At 39.8% G+C, this 13,299-nt stretch overlaps 1 protein-coding gene across 1 annotated transcript in view; it reads left to right on the forward strand.

Annotated features, from left to right (window-relative positions):
- The window catches only part of RBPMS (RNA binding protein with multiple splicing), a 158,542-nt gene that overhangs the window by 102,803 nt on the left and 42,440 nt on the right, over nt 1–13,299 (forward strand). The window contains exon 5 of the mRNA XM_012649834.1: nt 11,314–11,464. Within this exon, the coding sequence (XP_012505288.1) occupies nt 11,314–11,464 (151 nt within the window). The remainder of the gene's footprint in view (nt 1–11,313; nt 11,465–13,299) is intronic.

Below are 13,299 nucleotides of genomic sequence, written 5' to 3' on the forward strand. Positions count from 1 at the left end.
CCCGGGCAGAAATCTAACCATTTGTAAGAACTCGTTTAATCTTTACAATCAGCCCTGCAGTATATGGACGGTTACCATTCCCAGTTTATAGCTGAGGAAACTGAGGCACAGAAAGGGTAAACAACATATCCAAGGTCAACAGTGGGGTGCTATTTGAGTCTAGGCCGTCAGGCTCCAAAGTCCAGACACCATTTAAGCCTCTTCCTTGTTGAGGAGGTTCCTCAAAAATGGTTGTGACCTTGAGTTAGGGTGTCTCTTTTATAATTGTCGCTGTAATTAGCTACAGCTGATTGTACTCCTAGAGCCCTAGTTTTCTTGCTACGTCTGCAAATAAGTAGACGAGGATTGACCATCCCACCATCTTCTCCTTGGTGCTTTTCTAGTCTTTTTGAGTTCGGGGAGCAGAAACCAGGTTTTCCCCATTTTGTTGGGACAGCTACATCATTACCCTCAATCCATTTGTAAGTGTCACCATAGGAGTTTGGCTTAGTGTTGGAAGGGTGTGACTTTGAGGACCACAGTCCATCCACAGGAATAAAAGTGAAACGAAGGATACATTGTATGTGAGGAAGTGGCCTAGTCACTAGGAAATATTATTAAAATCCTTTTATTCCAAGTCCTAGGATGGTTAATGAGGGAAGAGATTAATTAGACTTCTCTACCATGGCCAAGATGATTCTGTTATAACACTTAGCTTGGTACAGATACCGTCTGAGCAGAAATTACAAAGTCTTGAAATCAAGGACGAACCTGTGAAAACATTCTAAACTAGTTGTCAGTAAAACCTTCAAAGCAGGATGAGATTTTATTGTGTTTTATGGAACATCGGGCTTAGAAATAAATTTTTTTTTTTCATTAAAGAGGTTAAAAACAAGAAAAACGGAGGGGGGCGAGTACAGGATAACTAGTAAACTAATGCTTCCTGGAAGACTGTTAAATTAGGCAATGGAGGAAGGGGCAAGGAATTGTACCTGGACACATAGTCTAGTGTTAGAATGGCTCCGTGGCCTCATAAAACAGAGCCCTTAGAAAGGGGTCTTTTTCTTGAAGTGTATTATAGCTATTTTACCAATGGAAAGAGACATGTACTTTTTTTTTTTTTTTTTTTGAGACAGAGTCTCACTTTATTGCCCTGGCTAGAGTGAGTGCCGTGGTGTTAGCCTAGCTCACAGCAACCTCAAACTCCTGGGCCGAAGTGATCCTACTGCCTCAGCCTCCTGAGTAGCTGGGATTATAGGCATGCGCCACCATGCCCGGCTAATTTTTTCTATATATTTTTAGTTGTTCAGATAATTTCTTTCTATTTTTTTTTTTTAGTAGAGACGGGGTCTCGCTCTTGCTCAGGCTGGTTTCGAACTCCTGAGCTCAAACAATCCGCCCGCCTCGGCCTCCCAGAGAGCTAGGATTACAGGCGTGAGCCACCGCGCCCGGCCTGAGACATGTACTTTTGAATGACTCTGATTTAAATAAGGAGGACAATGAGTATTGACTGCCACACTAGAAAAAAAGTTTTGTTTCCTTGGGGCCATGGTGTTTTATTACAAAACTAAAATAAAAACTTTGAAAACAAAACTATCTTTTCTAATTTAATGAAACATTTGTTACTTTTGTATTGTTTCCTGTGTGTGAGTTACATGCCACTTGAAAAATAGTTCTAACAGCTCCCAAGGTGAAGAGATGTGAATTAGGTATGCTTCACAAGGCCCTGAACCCAAAAGTAGTATGAGTTAAATACAACTCACATGGCAGTCAATGCGTTAAATCAGATTGTGCTAAGGTAAAGCGAGGGCAAGCACTTGGAGGTAGTTGGATTAAGAAAAAGAACAAGGCGTAATTGGTCTGATACAGTTTCTCAATGGGCAGTGACCCAGCAGCACAGGCTGTTGTATTAACAGTGCTGGTGTTTCTGCAAGCAATGCCCTTATTTAGGAAAAGTATGAAATACGGTTTACATCTGATGGATTCTTTCCCCCACTTGTTCATTCTCTGTTGGAATCTGTATCTACCTAAGTTTCAGCACAATGGAAACTGAACAACCACCTCTGTTATTATCTGAAAACAATGTAGTCTTTGTAAAATAAAGAACTTCACGTAACTGTAATGTCCTCCTACATGCACACCCAATCGAGAGTCAGAGTTGAATTTCGATGTGGATTCTACCAATGGTATACTGGGAATTTAGACAGATTAATTGATTTTTCTGGGTCTTAATTTTTTCATCTGTGTTGGGGAAGCTATTGCCATTTTGGATGGGACAGTTCTTGTCTTGTATAGACTGTCCTGTTCCTTGTAGGACGTGTCCATACTGACTAATACCAGTATGGTCCTGTCATGTAACAGCCTCAGAACATCCTCACACACCTCCAGATACCCATAAGGAGCAGGGGCAACGGTCAATGGTTAAGAATTACTACATCAGTTAAATACAAAAATTCAGTACTAAAATTCTGTGAATTTCATGCTTTATGTAGTGAACACTCTACTGCTTAGCATCAGAGAACCTGACCCAGTTCTCTCCTGGCTTCCGCTCTTGCAATTTTTTAGTCCCAGATAGATGTGTTTTTCAAAAATGTTTGGGCATCACAAGTTTTCTCTCATAACACATGATATTATAATAAATGGTAGAAAATTTCTAATCATTCATTTTTAACTTGCCTACACACTGTTGTCCCTGAATGTGTCCCCTGCACGCCACTGTAGTAGGTTACCCAGATGCAGGTTTGTATCTGGCCTGTCATTGAGTCATTTAAGGCTCCACCTGAATGTAAAAACTGTTTTCACAGACTCCTGGGGAAACTTCTGCATATACTTTCCTAGAGTCTGTTTCTAATCTGACTGTTTTATGATGGCTGTAGAGGGGAAAGCCGACAATACTCAAAACTGTAAATATATTTTGGTCCCTGTGAGAGCTCAGAATATCTCTAAAGTATGTATTTACCTCCTAGTTTCTGATAGAAATGACATGTCTATCAGTGATTTTCAGAAAACAGTTTATATTTCTAACTTGTGTTTTTAACTCCTAAAAGGTAAAAAAGTCAATTCTTTCAACTCCATTTCTTTTTATACTGTTGAAAGATTTGTGGTCCCTAGGATATTTCCTTTCCATGTGACCAAAATGCTCTTTGAAAATAGTAGAAGGCTTTTATTCTTAGCCCTCTTTACAAAATGTCTTAAAATATAACAGCATAGAGAAATGCAAATCAAAACCACAATGAGATATCACTTCACACCTACTAGGGTGGCTAAAATAAAAAGGAATAGGCAATAACAAGTGTCTGGCAAATGTAGGAAAAACCGGGATGCATACATTGGTAGAAGATTGAAATAGTATAGCTGCTTTAGAAAAGTTTGGCAGTTCTTCAAAGAAGTTAACACAGAGTTAACTGCTGTTGCACTCCTAGAGAATCGAAAACATATGTTCCCATAAAAACTTGTACACAAGTTTCATAGCAGCCAAAATTTGAAACAACCCAATGCCCATCAGCTGATGAAAGGATAAATGAAATGTGGTATATCCATCCAATGGAATATTATTCTGCAGTAAAAACAATGAAGGACTGCTGCCTTCGACAACACGGATGAACTGTGAAAACATTATTCTAGGTAAAAGAAGCCGGTCACAAAAGACCACATGTATGATTCCATTTATACGAAATATCCAGAATACATAAGCAAATAGCGACAGCAGGTGGTTTGGTGGCTGGGTTATGGTAGTTGGAGGAGGAGAAGGAGAAATGGGGAGTATATCTATAATAGCATATGATATTTCAGCAGCTTTTTTAAAAAGAGCATTGAATTTCCAGTTAAATCAATATTAAATAGGTTAAATAGAAATTTAAGTTATAAATAAAATAGACTTCAATATTTGGCCACTTAGCAAGAAAGGACTTAGATACATTTTTGTGGTATTCAAAAAGTAATCTTTTGAGTATAGTAGAATAATGAAGCCGCCTCCAACCTCTGAATGTTCTGCCCGTATCTTTCCCACATGCTGTTATAACTGGAAATCTTTTGAGTACAACATGTGCAAGAATAGGTAATAGGAATCGTTCTATCAACTGATTTATTTCCTTGTTCTAGGCAACTGTAGGGGAGGGAACTGCTAGTGGAGCACTAAGTTTATTCTGGAAGAAGGCAAGATGGTGCTGAGAAATCCAAATGGTTGTTTACTAAAGCCCAACCAAGCCATGATCTCCATGAATTTGAATATAAATGCCTTACAGAACCCCCACGCCATCAGCAGAGTATGCATGACATTCTCTTGAGTTAATCCTGAGAATTGAGTTCCTTCCCCTTGGATACTGTTTCATGTACTGTTTACAGTAATCAGCAATGTTCAACTCTTTTGTTTAATGCTTGGTAATTCTTGATAATTTGACAGGAAATCATTTTACTGCCCCATCTCCCAGTCCCACTGTACGGTCTGATGTCTTAGGCCTTGCAAGAAAGACATAATAAAAAGTTATCATAATTGGGCCTCAGTTAATAAGAAAGGCCAGCAGTGGTTACCCAGGTAGATCAGCTACCACCTGATGAAGCTCCAAACCTTAAAGGATCTAATAGCAGTTCATGAAGCAGCCTTGGATATTTATGGGGGGCTTTGCCTGGGAAAACCTGAAGAGGCATATCAGTGCTCCAACGCCCAGAGGATCTGGATTTTGCAAGCAGAATCCACGATGAGGAGGGTGGTGTGGAGGAAGGGGAGATAAAATAAGATCAAGTACTGAGATTAATTAGATTTACAAGGTCAGAGAGGGATTAGTGGCGAGTTTGACCTTGGGTTGAGAGTTTCATTGACGACCTCATGACCTCATAAAGGTTAAAAGATTTGTAAGGCCAGGGAAGAACTGAGCAGATTATCACAAAAGAAAAATGGATTTTCATACATTCGGATCTTACTGTACCGTATATAGTTCTGGTGACAAATTATTTTCATTCTATATTAGAATGAGTTGTCAAAACGCTATAACGTTGACTGTAACTCAGCCTTGAGAATGTCCCCTTCCCACAGCTCTGGCTTTAAACATACATGACTCTTAGAGCAGTGTTTATTACATCAATTTTAGCTTCAATTATCTTCTAACCTCTTTATTTTAAAATTTCAACATATGTCATTTAAAAATTAAATATAATGAATGACGTTAAAAACTTTTGATTACTAAGAAGCTTCCTTGAAGACATTCAGTATCCCATGAAGTCACAGCAGGTGGGGAGGGTCCTCAGCTTTTTAGTCAATATTCACAGTACTTACTGGTAAATAGGTAAACAGAAAGATGAATGGGTTGGTGAATCAACTTTCACTTTTATTTTTTTATTTTTTCCAAGAACCTACTGAGAAGAACTTTACTTTTTAAAGTGGTAAAACAGTTTTACTTGCTTTACAAGGGTAGGGAGAGACTCCAAATTGAATACAAAGAAACAGAGAAGAATCTGTGTTTTGTATGAATAACACAACCACATAATTATTAAATATACATATTGGCTACACATCTTAAAGTTAACGACAAAAAACTAAATAAATACTGAATTGTTCTTAATAGGTTTGTTTTTTATAGTTGTATTGGTTAGCAATTCTGAAACTACTTAGCGTGCTTTCTTGTATTGAGCAAATAAATAAATGTGTAATGGATAATGAGAGCTAGGATTCTCACCGTCACAGGAAGGAGTTAAAAGTATGCAAAGGAGAAGGCTAGAATTAACCCAGTGCTCTTAGACTGGAATTGGAGCTATGAGGATGAACTCGAATATATCTACATATATTTTTAATATATGTACATGATGCAGAGAAATAAATATGAACGTGAGTAACTCTGGGACCATTTGAACACCAAAATAATAGTAATAAATTATGAACCACAGAATAAAATATAAATTTGTAATTCAGTACTGATGTAAATGAATAATTAATAAACACAGCAGAAGGGAAAGCTTTTCTGTAGAAAAGTGAAACTGAAGTAGAAAACTGATAATGCTGTATATAAAAGGAATGACGAGATTACCAAAGCATCGTTTGGCAACCACGATAGTAATGATTTCTTCAGGTAAGAATCATTAAATGATGTTAAAACTAGTAGGTTTGATGAGAAATGAGATGTTTATATAGTCTGAAAATATCTTTCTATAAGGTACTTATTAACCAGGGTAAACATAGTAACTCTACAATAGAGAAATTTGGCAAGTGATCAGAGTTAGCATCACTAGTAACAGGACAAGAATGACATCATGTGCCTCTTGCTATGATGAACTGAGCAGAACACACAGCTCATTTCTGATATTCCTGCCAAAAATGTATAACCTGAATCTAAACAAGAAAAAAATTAGATAAACCCTAATCGAGGGCCATTCTACAGAATAAATATCCTGTACTCCCTGAAAATGTCAAGGTCACAAAAGATAAGCAATGAAGAACTCTTCCAGATTAAAGGAGTCCTAAAAAGATGGTGACTAAATGCTATGCATGATTCTGGATTAGACTCTCAATCAGGAAAACAAAAGAGATGTTCTTGTTTTTAAGAAATCAAACTGAAGTAAAATGTAAAGAGGCATCATGCTTGCGACTTAATTCAGGGAAAAAGCTGTTTATATAGGCGTGTGTTAGGGGAGGAGGAGGAAGAGGGAACGGGAGAATGATAAAGCAAACGTAAAATGCCATCATCTGGGAAATCTGGGCAAAGGTTATACAAGAATTCTTTGTACATCTATAATTTTTCTATAAACGAAGGCCAAGGTGGGAGGACTTGAGGCCAGGAGTTTGCGATCAGCCTGGGCAGCATAGTGAGACCCTGTCTCTACAAAAAATTAAAAAATTAAGTGGGCATGGTGATGTATACCTGTAGTCCCAGCTACTTGGGAGGCTGAGGCAGGAGGATCCCTTGAGCTCAGGAGTTGGAGGCTGCAGTGAGCTGTGATGGCACCACTGATCTCCAGCTTGGGCCACAGAGCTAGACCCTGTCTCAAAAAACAAACAAACACAGCTGGTTGAGAGCTACGTACCAAGGTGTCTACTGTTGGTTGTACTCTGGCTTTGCTAGCGCTCTATAGGAAAACTTACTCTACCTCTCTCCCTCTTTATTTCGTTAACTCTTTTGGATTTTATAAATTATACATATTTGTAAATATTTCAAACAATACAAAATTGTAGAGAAGTGCCCCCCACACTGAGTTAAGTGATGTTAATAGGTTGGTTGTCTCATAAACGTTTCCAGACTTACACAGATAACTGGACATGCACACATGTATACAGAGTCTTCTCTCCCCTGTATGTCCCTGCTACTGAACACTGTTGAGTATCTTTTTTTTTTTTTTTTTTAACCTAGCCATGGACATCTTTCTCAATATGTACATATAGCTCTGCCTCATTCTTTACCAGTTTTTTCTCTAAATGAATGATTCCATCATCCCTAAAACTCATCAAGGACTAATAAACTAGCTTTAATGGTAGAACCATTTGTAAGGACACTGAGATAGCTGCTAGCTGACAGAAGTGCTCTGGGTTTTTTGGTACCAAATAAACAAGACTCTCTCAGGCATACCCCAGTGACAGGAATTCGGAGACCTTTTCTCTAATGAGAGGCTATTAAGGTGACTCAGCTCCAGCCACTTCCATTTTCTGTGTCTCTACACTCAAAGGTGAAATCCCCAGAAGAGAAAACATGTTTGGTCACTTTGAGCAGCCTCTGTTCTTTTTAGTAATCAGCTGTGGACAAGGACAGCAAGGACACAGAATGCAGAATTCTGTGCTGTCATTGGCCCCTGGGTGCCCTTCCCCAAGAAGGACCGTCAGAGCAGCCTTCTCACCCTGACTTCTCTTCCCGCAGCTGCTCTAATTGTTTCCTGTCTGGTCTGTTCCAGTCTCTTCACTGAGTCTATCCTCCCTACCACCTCTAGAGTTACCCTTGACCACCATGATTCTCAAACGTGGTCCCTACACAAGCAGCGTTACCGGGGAATGTGTTACAAATGATCATATTATTCCCCCATTTTAAAAACTTCATGGCTCAGCCGAACACACACTCCAGAGTTGTCGCTCACAGCATAAAAGGCCCTTTGTGATCTCACCCCAGCCTGCTTGTCCAGCCGTCCCCCCCCATACACACACCCTCTCTGCATCCTGTCACACAGCAATTTGCTGAGCCCTTTCCTGGACTGCCACCTGGTGAACTCCTCTTCCCTCACTTCCTCTGTGATGCTGGCCCCAGCCCGGCCCCCCCCACCCCCAGGCACCTTCTGCTTTGCATGAAACCACTCTGAACTCTCAGGTATACCGGACTAACAAAGATATGTCATTTGTTGACTGTGTCTTTTATCTCCCAGAGTTTGCCCTTAGGGAGGGAATCGGCCTCTTGATCCTATGGAACCTGGGTGGGTTGAGGCTGCTGGCTGTCCCCATAGCGAGTCACACTGGGTTGTAAGTCACTGTGTATCCTTAAATCAGTGTGCTGATACTCAGAAATTTTCCCTTCTGGTCCATGTAACATTTGCATTGGGAAGAGAAAGATAGAAAGGTTCTGTCATGACAAGAGAAGAGTTTCGGTGAATTTATAAACGAGAGAGGGAGAGATTGGTTTTTGAAAGACCCCAGGTCCCCCTTCCACTTACCACTTATCCTGACAGCATTTAACGTGAAGTTACTGTGGCCAGAGAAGAATCTTACCAGGCTTTAATTAAAAGCACAAGGGATTTTGTTTCGTGTCTCCTTCCTATCTTCCTCTTTCTCCTCTTACTACTCTCTTTTTCTTTTATTCGTCTTCACTTCCCTGTTCTCCCTTCCCCTGCCCCTCTTCCTCCTCCTCTTCATCATCCTTTCACATTTCAGTGTTTTTGGCTTGGCTAATCCCTATGGATAGAAACTTAGCCCAGCAGGATATTGATTACCAAATATGGCATTGCTGCTAAAGATGTTAGAGGAATGTGGCTCGAATTCTAAGCCTCTGGCCTCTGAGTAAGCTGCCAAACAAATTAGGTCATTTGCTTTTTTTTTTTTTTTTTTAATAAGGATGCTGGAACTTTGATTTGGAACATGATGTTGATGTTATTTTAGCTCCAATGGGAGGAGGGGGATGAAGAAGGGGGCAGGGAGTGGGTGAGACTCAGTTCAGCATGTTTTAGGACCTGAGCCACCAGCCCAGGCTGGGTAAGAGGCCCAGGACCTGGTGTGGAGCCTTGGTCGATTCTGGAACATCAGTGCAAGAGCTGGGGCACAGAATGCAGATGTGCAGCTTCATTATCTGAACCTAGAAGCTCCGGGGAACTACCAATGGTCCCAGGATACTCTGTCCAGCGTTACCCTCGGTGGCCTGGGCCACAGCACTCACGTCGTGAGCTCAGATTTAGGCAAGTTGCTTCTTCACGGAAAGGCTGGTCAAGTTCAGTGCCAGACAAGTTGCTGCTCGGTGTCTGACGGGGAGGTGACGTGAATGTACAAGCCCTTCCACTGCGTACCTTGCAGTGATCGCCAGGGACTGCACTTGAACCGCAGCTCTCCAGGCCCATATTTGGAAATATTTATTCTGTCGTGACATTAGCTTTGTTAGGATGAAATGCTTTTAAGTGGAAGTTGTAGAAATAAATACTGCTTCAGAACGCAGCCTTGTTTTTTCCTTATGTATGTTTTTGGCAAGATAATACTGAGGTTTCCCAAATTCAAAAAAAAAAAAAAGGGGGGACCAGTTAAAGAAAATTTCTTTTTCTGTTTTATAAAACTGACACCCCTTGTCACTTTTTTGTGTTGGTTAGGTGTACACAGGGTGTCTTTTCCCTGCCTTGTTTGCTGTTTTCTATTGGTTTTCCTTCTTAGAGAATGAATAAATCAGGCTCACAAAGAAATCCCACCCCCTCCAGGACTTCTGCAGGTCAGGGCTCTGTGAGTTTGGTTGTGTCTCCCTGAGGACCTCTCTTCCCTTCCCCCTTACTTCCTCTTGGTGCATCACCATCCAGTCACAAGCTCCCCCTTGCATCCTTGAAGCTGAGCCTCTGAAGTTCAGAGTCATTTGTCCTGGTCTACAGAGTAAGAGTTTCTTTCTTTTTTGGAAATTTGTTCTTATTTTTCTACAAGCTAATTAAGAAAAAAGGAGGGCTCTGGGGCGCCGAGATCCACATATGTAACGGGTGCATTCGGAACACACCATAAGACAAACATGGGACCTGGGTCTATTTTGGATGCTCTGTTCTGGGATGGCTTTTTTGTTGTTGAGGGGTGGGGGACGAGTTCTTGCCATGTTACCCAGGCTGGTCTTGAATTCCTGGGCTCAGGTGATCCTCTAGCCTCGGCTTTCTGAGTATTTTGAGTAGCTGGGATTATAGGTGCACCACAGTGCCAGGCTGGGATGTTTTTTGACATTATTGTTGGGGGTCTATAATTCATAGCATTGGTCTTAATTATCGGAAGGTTCTTCATTATGCTTAGTAAGAAAGGCATTCTTAAAAGGGAAGTTTCCAAAATAGACTTGTCTTGTCCTAAATCTTGTCTTTCACGATTTTGCAATTTATTTTATTGATCGTGGTTTGTTGTAGGTAAACTGTAACGATAGGGTCAAAGGTAATTGAAATTACTATCTCTTTGGCTGATATAATCCTTTGCCTTTCCATGTGGCCAGTAAGCCAACTATAATCAAAATCAGGACTTAACTACATCAAGACATTTAGATTTATATAATTTTATATAAATTTATAAGCTAACTGGAATCAAATGATATGGGTTATATGGAAACCTTACAATGATTTAATTTCTATCTTCCGATTAACATGGAGTACTTGTATTACCTTTATAAAGTTCTGCAGTTAGAAAGAGATGCGAATCTTTTTCTCCATTTGTAGGTAATGAAACTAAAAGCATTGAAGTCCTTTGTTCTGGAAGGAGATGAAAAAAATAAATAAAAGCATCAAAGAATTATGTTCTTTTAAGTCAGAGCCCAGGCCTCTTAGGATTTTAGGCGTCAGACTCCAGTATTGCACAGGTCTTTACATTAATTCTTTCATTCTCACTGATAACCATTAATCACAGTTTTTACTGGTGCTAGGAATTTGCTGGTTCAAATTTTAAAAGTTGAACTGGAAAGTTTTTGTGAAAGAACAAAGAGGATCGTTGAAAATTCATGTAACTAAATTTTTAAATTGAGTAAACTAAATCCCCCTGACTTCCTGAACAAGTTGTGTTGTGGGGTTTTGTATATTCCATGTAAGTAGTGAGAATGAGAGCTCTTATTGACCTTTCTTCCTGATAGGCTAGGGTTTACTGGTGTGTTTATTTTGTCACCATTCCGGTTTGACTCTAAGGAAATGAAAACATCTTCCATTTGTTCTTTGTTTCCAAAGGGCATCCGCTTCGATCCTGAAATTCCGCAAACACTACGACTAGAGTTTGCTAAGGCAAACACGAAGATGGCCAAGAACAAACTAGTAGGGACTCCAAACCCCAGTACTGCTCTGCCCAACACTGTACCTCAGTTCATTGCCAGAGAGCCATGTAAGTTGATCTACTTTTCATTTTGAAGAAAATAAATAACAAGAATTGTTCATGTGCTGCATATGAGATCATACCATGGGATGTAGTGCTGGTTGACTCTTATTTTCCATTTCTGGGAAGAAGTTGCCTATTCTTACTGTCTGAACTCTAAATACAGCAGCCTTGGTGATTGGCTGTCTGCAAAGATGGTTCAGCTTGAGCAGAACCATAACTTCAAAATTTTATTTGATGTGCTGTAGATTTCCTTAATGTGATACTGACCATTGTGTGCCCCTCTGTACCTTGGGGTGTAAACCCTTCTTTATGCCCCTTTTCTTGGACAAAAGTGCAAGTTATTAGCACTCACTTTACTCCATTTGTTGAAGGATATTAGTTCTGTGGCTTTGGAAAAATAGCATATTAAAAGTGAAAGAAGTAGATTTTAGGAAGTTGGTTCTATTTTTGAGAACAGTTTAGCTGTAACTCTAGGGAAAAAGGTAAACACATAAAAAAACTTATATATTGGGACAATCAGTCTAAAAAACTAATACCAGTAATGCTTTAAGGAATTTTGGGGCTTCCTGTTTTAAATTAATTGGCCAAAGACACTGACTAATTGCTCAACAAATCTTTTACCCAACATTAATGAGCTTATTCTGTTAACTGTCCAGGCTACAATTTCTGCCTTTCATTGATTAACGTTAAAAGGTTGTCTTAATTGTCCTCCTTAAGCTCAGTCAGTGGCAGAAGTGAGGCATGAGACAGGCCTTAACTTTTCCTTTCATTGCAGAGCCACGTGTGATTTAATATGGCAGGGCGCTTAAGGAAGCCCAAGTGACTTGCAGTTATTCGGAATAATTCTGTTCTGTCGTTTTTGATCTTCTTTCCAAACCACATGATTGTGATGTTCTTCCTGCTTTCCCTGACAATACATTTCAACTATTCCTTTTGAAACTGAAGGACACACGGGTTCCTTGCCCCTCCCCCATGTCATGTGCATGTCAGATTTAATCAGGTTATCGTGGAAGTTATAGTCATGCTGTAGCTCACTCTTGAGAAAGCTACTGCTTGTCCATGGAAACTAATAGATAAGAGTTTCTCCCCCAGCATGTTCTAAATTAAATTTTTTCTACGAAGCCAGAAAGAAATTACTTTGTTCTTCTATGTTCCATGTCCTAGGGAAACTTGAATCCTTTGTTTATTTGGGAAGGAAATCGAAACAAAAGTTTTGTCTTGTCGTGCAGTTGTAGTACAGGAGGACATAGGGACATGCCTTACGCAATTCTTTGTCCTTATAGCATCTAGCTTAGTGCTCTGTGTGTATTTAACAATATTTGTTACAGTGAGTGGATAAATTGATACTTGAATTTGGCTCTTTGTAGGATTATAGAAGCATTTGTATGCCTCTTTATTTCTTTGTGAAATTTCTTCTCTCTCAGTCAAGACATCAGAAGAGAGCACTTTTAGGATGCCTGATTTTCAAAAGATAACCTAGAATAAGTCTGCTTTTTTAGTGAATTTGTCAGCCTCAGATCTCAGAGTCCTTTGAAATGATTAATTCAGACAGGAAGTATAATGCTAATGATACTTAACTTGATCCTTTAAGTTCTTTGCCAAATGCTTTGCTTTTTAGGACTACAAAACTTTTTCTGAGCGTTTTACAACAGCTCTGTGAAATAAGTAGCCAGGGAGGTGACAGGCAGTTCACGACATGATAGACAAAAGCAACAGAGATGAGCAAACTTGGCATTCACAAGTCCCTGAAGTTACAGGAGAGCATAGCAGTAGAGCTTAGAGCTCTGCTCTGGTCAGCTCTGGTCATCTCCCTTCTTTGCATACAGAACAGCTCAGAAATG

This window comes from Propithecus coquereli, unplaced genomic scaffold (genome assembly GCF_000956105.1).
Source record: "Propithecus coquereli isolate 6110/MARCELLA unplaced genomic scaffold, Pcoq_1.0 Scaffold304, whole genome shotgun sequence".
NCBI lineage: Eukaryota > Metazoa > Chordata > Mammalia > Primates > Indriidae > Propithecus > Propithecus coquereli.